At 44.2% G+C, this 9,020-nt stretch overlaps 1 protein-coding gene across 3 annotated transcripts in view; it reads left to right on the plus strand.

Moving 5' to 3' along the window:
* EFR3A (EFR3 homolog A) overlaps window positions 1–9,020 on the plus strand; it is a 164,716-nt gene that overhangs the window by 54,409 nt on the left and 101,287 nt on the right. For all 3 annotated transcript variants that reach the window (XM_019528174.1, XM_019528173.1, XM_019528172.1), the window contains 2 exons: window positions 4,990–5,117; window positions 5,902–6,052. In XM_019528174.1, the coding sequence (XP_019383719.1) occupies window positions 4,990–5,117; window positions 5,902–6,052 (279 nt within the window). The remainder of the gene's footprint in view (window positions 1–4,989; window positions 5,118–5,901; window positions 6,053–9,020) is intronic.

Genomic DNA, 9,020 nt, shown 5'->3' on the forward strand with positions numbered 1-9,020 from the left:
CACACCCCATAATACAGATGCACTCACACTCCAGCTTGCACTGCCATATACTCAGACCCCCACACCCCCTCACGCACCCCAACCACCCTCCCGCACACACCCCCACAAACCTATATTCACCCCCCTCAGCATACAAGTGTAAGACTTCGGTTTAATCTGTTGTGCAGTCACCTCTGTGTACACTACAGAAATGCCTGTAAATCAGGACACAAATATTGTGGAAATGAAATTAATGAATGCTGTAGATGTTGGATTTTTTTTTTTTTTAAAGAATATTATTTGGTATTTTTCTGGTTCTGTGATGTGAAAACCCCTTGCTGAAAGGAGTAGTTCTGGGGGCAAGGGGAAGGACTTCTGGTGGCAAAGGTCGGTGGTTAGCGGGTGGGACTTGTCCCAATATGGCGACCAGGGCGTGGTGCACCTGTCAAGAGGCGGGGCTACCCTCTACAGCTTGCCAAAACTGGGTAAGTGGCCCTCCGCCCAAAGTAATTGCCCATCCTGATATAGATTATGTGTTATCACTTTACTTGTGTAGACTCTCTGCAGTAACATAGAATTATAGAAAATTAAGTTTGGAAGGGACCACACGAAGTCATCTAGTCCAGCCTCCTGCTCAAAGCAGAGCTGTCCCCAGCTAGGTCTTCCCAGCCAGGGCTTTGTGTAGCCAGGTCTTAAAAACCTCCTCAACCTCTCTGGGTAACCTGTTCCAGTGCTTTACTACCCTCCTTGTGAAAACATTTTTTTTCCTAATAGCAAACCTAAATTTCCTTTAATGCAACTGAGGCCATTGGTCCTTGTTTTCTTATCTGCCATCACAGAGAACAGGGTAGCTCAGGGGTGGGCAAAACACAACCCACAGGCTGGATCCAGTCCATCAACTGATTTGGATCAGTCCTGCCAGGGGGTGACTGTATCCAGCCTGCGGTTCTGTGCATAGGACTGAGGTCCACCTGTGCCCTCCTGGGGCAGCCTGTGCACGCTCCTGTCCATGCCTGCCAATGGTCCCAGCTCCATCCAGCATGCACAGCTTCCTGGCGGGGCTGTTCCCAGTGCAGCTTCTCCTTCTGTCCCTGCTGCATCACTCTGGGCAGCAGGTTGTGCAGGGAAGCAATGGCAGCTGTGGGGACAGGTAGGTAGTGAGCATGACATGCCCAGGCAGATGGGAGGTAAGTTGCAGTTAGGTGGCTCCTGTCCCAGCACACAGGGCTTCAGCTCCAGCTGCTGGCTGACCTCCATCCATTCTGACAGCCCAGTGCTACCCACCTGTAGGCAGCTGAGTGGTGGAAGGTGGTGGGAGCTGAAGCTGGAACCCCGTGTGCTGGGGCAGGAGCTGCCTGGCTGTAGCTTCCCCCTGCCTGGCTGGGTGTGTTGTGCCCAGCGTACGTTCTCACAGCCACCACCCCTTCCTGTGCTCCCTGTTGCCTGGAGTGGCTCAGAAGGATGAGCCACTAGAGGCAGGGGGAGCTGAGCAGTACCTGGGCGATTGCAGCCGCACTGGGAACCTACGTGCACTGGCTGGGGCTGGGGCTGTTGGCAGGTGCAGGGAGGAGCACAGCATGGGTGGGAGTGGGCAGGGCTCGGCCCCATGCAGAGCATTGCTGGGGCAGCCACAAGCTGGATGCCAGGGGGGCAGACTGCTCCTGTCCTGAACCTCCCAGGCGAGCTCTGCTGCATGTGTAACCTGCTCCCCCCCCCACCCTTGGCTGGCTCCCAAGACCAAGTGCTAAGGCAGTCTCCCCCCCGCTCCCCCACATGCACACACTCTCCTGCCTCCCCCCCCCTTCCCCCTGCACCATATACAAGAGTAAAACTTTATTTTGAGCTATTATGCAATTGCCTCTATATACACTATTCATACACGGGACAAAATAAATTGGGACAAAAACTATTTTTTGAAATAAAATTAAAATATAGTAGATGGTTGATTTTTAGAATATGATTGGCTTTTTATCTATAATTTGGTAAAATTATATCTTCTGAAAGATTTTGTATGCGTGCCCCTCGGCAGCTTGCCAAAACTCATTAAATGGCTCATCAGCTGAAATAATTGCCCATCCCTGGTCTAGTTCCATCCTCTTCGTAATTACTGTTCATGTAATTGAAAGATGCTATTAAATCCCCTCTCAGTCTTCTCTTCTCCAGACTAAATAAGCCCAGCTCCCTCAGCCTTTTGTCAGAAGTCATGTCCCCAGCCCTCTCACCACTTTCATTGCCTGACATGGGGCTCTCCAATTTTGTCTACATCCTTTCTGAAGTGGGTACTAGTAGCCCTTTCAGCCCATGCTCCTTACAAATACAGCTCGATGTAAGTGCTGAGTAGCGCTAAATGTCTAAAATTTAACGTTTCAAAACTACTCCAGAGTTTTTGTTAAAGGTTTCTTGTAAACTGTTTTGTAATGTGATGTGGCTTATGGTGCACTGGCACAGATTTGTGTATACGTGCATCGAAGGGAACTTCAAGAAAACCACAACTTTCTGCCTCAGTAGCACTGCAAAAATGCAGTTATTCTCAGGGTTTAGGATGCATGTAGCATTTCCAAATCACCAGGATCTTCCTCCACAGTAATTAAACCTTATCTTGTTCAGCCTACTGAAATATGAAATGATCAAAGGGAAGTTTAGGCAAAAGTGTGTGTGGGGGAACTCATATGCAGTCTCTTGGTGACTTTTCTCATTGATGCTGGTGGACAGAAAATAAACATTTGAAAATGTTACTTTAGTGAGGTAGATGGAATGGAATTTGTAGTTGAGATGCCAAGGTTTTTAATCACAACTGGTCTTTCATTTTGACATCAATAGTAGAGATGGGCAAAATGCACAACATTTCTAGGATTCATTAGAAAAAGGGGGATTTCTTTGAATTTGGTGAACACCTATATTCCTGTTTGTTTGCAAGTTGGAAACTCAAGTGAACAAGATACATTGGGCAGACAGTGACTCCAAAACAATCTTTTTAACCCCTGTTTGCTCTGTAGTCTAAAAATTACCATCTGGTTAGGCTGAATACTTCATATGTTTTATTGTAAACCTCTCAGAGCCCTTTTTGGGAAGGGCAGCAAATGCATAAATAAATACTTCCTGGCAGTTAAAAGTCAATAGTATCAGCTTCTTAAACACCATATATAATACAGGCAAATAGGGAGGGAGCTGCTTTGTACAGAGATCATTCAGTTCTGTCTAATACGTGACATTGAGGAAATAAACTGTTATTGTGGCTATACAAAGAATTTTCATTTGGAAAAAAAAATAATTTGACACTGCTGACACATTAAGTTGATTTTAATGGTATTTTGAAGAACTTTATTAAACGTACCTTGCATGGGAAAATGCTGCATGTCAAGGATGATCATGAACCTGTTCTAAGTATCTGCTTGTTGGAACAGTCGGGGAAATTAAAATCAATCTCTTTTTTTCTTGGAAATATCAAGCTTAATTTTTTGTATTGCTAATTCTGTATTTTAGGCTTTAGAGCGGGGCGGGGAAAATGCAGCCTGCGGGCCACATGCAGCCCGCCAGGCACTCTCACTCAGCCCACAGCGCCCACCAACAGATTATACCCTGCCCAGCTCTTCCACCCACGAGGGTACACATGCCCCAGGTATACACATGCTCCAATATACCCTATTGTGCATTACTCCCACCCTTGCTGGCAGTGCCGGGCCCTTCCACCCACAGCAGGTTCCAGGTGGGGCTGCAGCTGCCGGGGACTTGCTCAGCGTCCCCAGTCTCCTGCTGGCTCTGGGAAACGGTTGGGGTAGGGCTGATATGCAGCTGGGCAGAAACACAGAGCATGGAGCATAGAGCTGGGTCAGGCCACAGCATCACAGCATGGAGCCTGTGGCCAGGGGGTGGTGGTGGCAGTGTAGAGCTCAGGTGGGCAGCGTGTGGATATCAGGGAGGATGGGGTGTGGAGACCTCCCCATGTTCCCCCATAGTGTACAGCCCTGGCAGGTAGTAGCAGCACCAGCAGGCTGGGGCATTCGGGGCACTAGTGCCTGGCAGGGTCAGCACTGCACATCATGAGTGCAGCCCCCACCAGGCAATCTATCGCATTGCTCCTCATACTTGCCCAGCAGGGGAGGGAAGCCCCATGCACTGAAGCCAGCTGCCTTCCCTTCCCCAGCTGGCTTCAGCATGTGGGGCTTCCCTCCTGTGCTGCGTGAGTGCAGGGAGGGCCGCAGCAGATGGCCTGGCGGGGGCTGCGCTTCTTGCTGCAATGTGCAGCGCTGGCCTTGCCAGGCACTAGTGCCCTAAGTGCCCCCTGCCTCCTACTGTGTATGGGGGGGGGGTCCCCACTCCCCCCTTACCCTTGGTCCTCACACCCCACAAAACCACACACCCACACCCTTCCCCCACAACCCCCCACTTATACACAACCCCCCAACATACCCTATGTCTCCACATCTACCATACACAGACACCCCCAAACCCCCCACCACACACACGCACCCACCATAGACACCGTACCCCCCCACACACGCAAGCTATACAAGACTGAGAAATATATGTTTATTATGCAATCACCGCTATATACAGTATGCAAACACAAATCATGACACACATATTTTTTGTAATAAAATGCAAGTATGTTATAGTAGGTGTTTGACATTTACTATGTGATCTGGGTTTTTTTCTGGTTCTAAGATGGCACCCCCATCCCAAGAGGAGTATTTCTGGGGGGCAAGGGGAGGGACTTCCAGTGACAAAGGTCAGGGGGTGGGACAACTAACCCAAGATGACGACCACAGAGTGGGACAACTGTCAAAGGGTGAGACTATCCATGCGGCCCTCACCAAACCTCATTAAGTGGCCCTCCACCCAAAATAATTGCCTGCTCCTAGTCCAGAGACATTTGTCCCAATTTTATATACTTTCAGCAGCGTAGTTCTAATTTTTATGGACTGAATACTTGCGCATTTTTTGGAAAAACCGAAGAATGCAAGTTTTCACTTCTGTGAATTTAAAAAGGAACTGTTTGTCTTATATTAGGATGGCCTTGTTAAAGCTGATATGGAGAAGTTGACCTTCTATGCAGTTTCTGCTCCAGAGAAGCTGGATCGAATAGGTGCTTACCTAGCAGAGAGACTGAGCAGAGATGTTGTTAGACATCGCTTTGGGTAAGAAAATTGGTATAAATATAGATACTGATAGCAACCTGTTTTTTGTCATTACTGTACTGGTCTACATTCTGAGGCATTTAAGTCAAAAACCAAGGTATTGTTCACACTCGTGGAAAGTGGATTTGTATAATGTTATCGGTTAGCCAAACGTATTTTAAAGTTTAACAAGGAAATTGTATGCAGTGTTGGATTTGAAAGGGACCTAATACTGAGTTAAACTCCTAGGCTTGGGAGTTTTGCGCAGTACATTTCCCTTCAGTTTGTCCAGCTGTTTGAGCTAGAATTGTTATACAAGTCAGTGTTTGATTTTATTGCATGAATTTCCATATATCTGAATTAAACTCATCACCTTGAAATGGGAGGAACACATGAGAACTTGAGAGGTACAGGCAAGACAGTAGTATGGAGGGATCAGAAGAGGGTATTAGAAAGGAGGAACATTGAAATGAATGAAAAGAGCATCGGGTAGGAAGTGATAGACACGATGAAACTGGCAACATGTGGAATTGGAAGGGAATCCCTGGCTGGCAATTAGGGTGGGTGATAAGGGGGGTACAAGTAAAATAACATGAAAAAAAAACATCTGTATATTTTTACTGAATGCAACAATAATTGGTTTACCATCCTATTTGCATTGTGTTCCTATCTTTGCTAAAATGCCCATCATAGATTTGTCTATTTATGATAGAGGCATTAGCCACACCGGCAGTAATAGATAAGCTTCCTTTTGTCTAAACGTAACATGAAGATGTGTACTTACTCTTCATTCATTCATTGTCAGGTATGTTTTAATTGCCATGGAGGCATTGGACCAACTTCTGATGGCTTGTCATTCTCAAAGCATAAAACCATTTGTAGAAAGCTTTCTGCACATGGTGGCCAAGTTGCTGGAGTCGGGGGAACCAAAACTTCAAGTTCTTGGAACCAATTCTGTGAGTAAGCCCATTTTACGTTCAAATGTCAATCTTGTTTTGAAGAAAATGGCTATATACAAGTACCTTTATGCTTAATATTAAAAACAAGCACTGTATATGGATAGTTATTCTACTAAAAGTATGATGAGTAGTACTAAGTTTTATTAGTAAATTGGAGTTGAATTTTTCACTAGCGACTGCAGTCTAGTATTCTTGGTTTCATTTTATAGAGCCCATCCTATATTTCTGGATTCTTGCAGCAATAATAGCTATACTTCCTGCTATTATGTAATGCTAACACCTTAAGATAGCTAGTATAATTGCATGTTGAGAGAGACTGCCCATAACAACTATTTTGGACAGAATCTAATTAATTAATGATTGGTATTCAACTCTATGGGTAAGGTTCCTCCCTCTACCCTCAGTTCCATGATAGGATTGATATTTAACACGTCTATCAGTGGAATGACACAAAAGGTGAGCATGGAGGTAGCAGAACTTGCAAGGAATACTGATTTTAGTCAAGATTTGAGAAGCCTGTGGGCTGTTGAAGCACTTCTGTAAAGCTAAGTGAATTAGCATCATAACACATGCAATTTGCACGCATTCAAGGCAAAAAAAATTAGGAAATAATATTCTGAGACACATTGCTAGGTTTGAAATTAACAGTAATTATTTTGGAAAAAAATGGCCATGGTTGTGACTGTTTCATTGAAGACCTAGGATCAGGGTACAGCAATGCTTTAAATAGAGTGTAACAATGGAATAAAAATAACAGAATTGACAGCATGGCTGCAGATGACATGATATGCAGTTCTGTTGCATTGATACAGATCTGCAGAATAAAGAATGCTATATATATTACATAAACTGCATGTGCTTAACCTGTGTCATAATATAAGGATAAGATGGTGTCAAATTGAACTGAAAGGCAACTAATGGAAATAATGAAATGGATTTTTTTTACGCTGCACGAAACCTTTTGTACAGCTGCCACAACATATCATTGATGCATAGCTTAACAGAATTCAAAAAGGAGTATTAAAGTTATTTTACCATTATAGATACCTAGGTACACTATCATTTTTCAGAAAGATGGGATATAAACCTGGGCTCTTTTAAGGGCATATGACACTTAACAGACTTGCTTTTTGGATAACTTTGAGAGCAGATTCTTCCGTGATGTCCTTTTGGGAGGGGTGGGGAGCAGTTTATGCAACTCCTTTTGAAACGTGTTACTGGCCACTTCAGCAGAGCACCGAACTAGAAGAACTGTGGTCTTATGTCTTTGGTAAGTTAGTTTTGTCTCCATGTTGCAAGTGAAATGGCTACAGCAGTGGAGGGCAAGCTTTTTGGCAGGCATGATGCCACACATTAGTTTGTAACCCTCCCAAGCACCACTTTGATTTCCTTCCCCTGCCCAATCTGCTGCTCTGCTTTCTGCTCCCAGCTCTGTGCCCCCTGGCTGATCTGCTGATTGCTTCCTTTCTTGTGCTCCAGGCTTCCGCCCTGATCTGCCACGTGCCACATAAAAGCTGCCCATGCCACTTGTGGCATTTGTGGCATAGGTTGGATACCCTTGGGCTACAATAACTCATATCTGTTGGTCATATTGCTGGTTTTAATAGTGGGAAATACTTGAAATTGTTTGTTTATTCAAGGGTTGGACTCCACAAAGCACAGTTTTATTAAGCTAAATCCACATTGCAAGTTGTAGTTTTGATTTTAAGCTGAATAATCAGTTCCTGAAGAAAAGGATTTATAAAGGAGACGCTGCCAGAATCCTTGCGTGTATCAAGCTGCTTTTGCAACAAAACTGGATTCTTAAATAATTGTACCGTAGCACTTTGATTTCAGTCTCTTCCAGGCTTTGATCTGCATCCTGGTTTGTTCAAAGACCAGCAGGGCAGTGGTTTTTTACTGGGCTGAACTGTTTAGCCTCCAGATAATGTCTAATTTATGGTAGTGTCGGGCTGATGCCAGTTTCACATTTGCATAATCCTTCCTTCAGTTTGTGGAAGAATGAGTTAAACTGTTTTAACAAAACCAGTTTACAAGGAAAGTTTTATGTTTAAGTTTCAAACATAATTTCAACAGCAGAGGTCAATTTTGGTCAGTGTTTGGGTTCAGGTGTAAACAGTGGCTTTACGGAAACATAGTGGAAACTTAAAGCCAGTTTGTTGCCTGCTGTTGAAATCCCGTCTGTGGTTAGAGTCCCAGTAGTGAGTGGCATGTGGCTGAACTTTGCTATTTCATGTTGATGGGAGATCCAATTTGAACTGGTAAATAAGTAAATACAGACTCTTTTATAATGTCAGAAATTAGGTCATTTGCATGTAATTTTTTCATTATTGAGGTACTAACAAGTAATCTGTTCTGCCTTTGGAAGTTAATGAGAACATAAAAACCCATTACACTGTTGGATCCAACCCTCACAGTTTGTGTAGAGGGGAGTGCAGATTGCTAACTACTGAATGAGAGGATTCTTTTTTCAGGCTAACTGCTTATTCTGTTGCAAATTATTTAGTTACCATGGAGATGATTGAAAATTCAAGTTTCAACATGTACTTGAACTCAAAGTTTTTAATAGTGGTTAAAATTAAAGTTTGGACAAGTGTACTTCTGCTCATTGAGGGTGGCTATGGTTACAAAAGCCTTCAACTCTAAACTGTTTTGCAATCATGCTTTTAGTGTGATGTGCAACATCTTAAATGGTTTATTTCGGCTTCATTTTTGCTTGCTAACTTCACAGCCATACTTCAGTGAATGGAAAGAAACCCCACACAGAGGCTGGAAGTGTCATTTTTTTTTTTCCAGTGAAGCCAGCCTAGATTAAATTCTTCAGTTTTAGGGCTTATCCTGCCATCATCAAGGCTTTTCTGATCTCTGTAGCTCAGATAGGCTGAGATACTCTGTCCCCAAGCTAAGTTCTCTGCACCACTATATGCAGTTTCTCCCCACCTCCTTTTCGGTTTAAAGATGCACA

Source organism: Gavialis gangeticus, unplaced genomic scaffold (genome assembly GCF_001723915.1).
Source record: "Gavialis gangeticus isolate Ggan-Ray unplaced genomic scaffold, GavGan_comp1, whole genome shotgun sequence".
In the NCBI taxonomy this organism is placed as follows: Eukaryota; Metazoa; Chordata; order Crocodylia; family Gavialidae; genus Gavialis; species Gavialis gangeticus.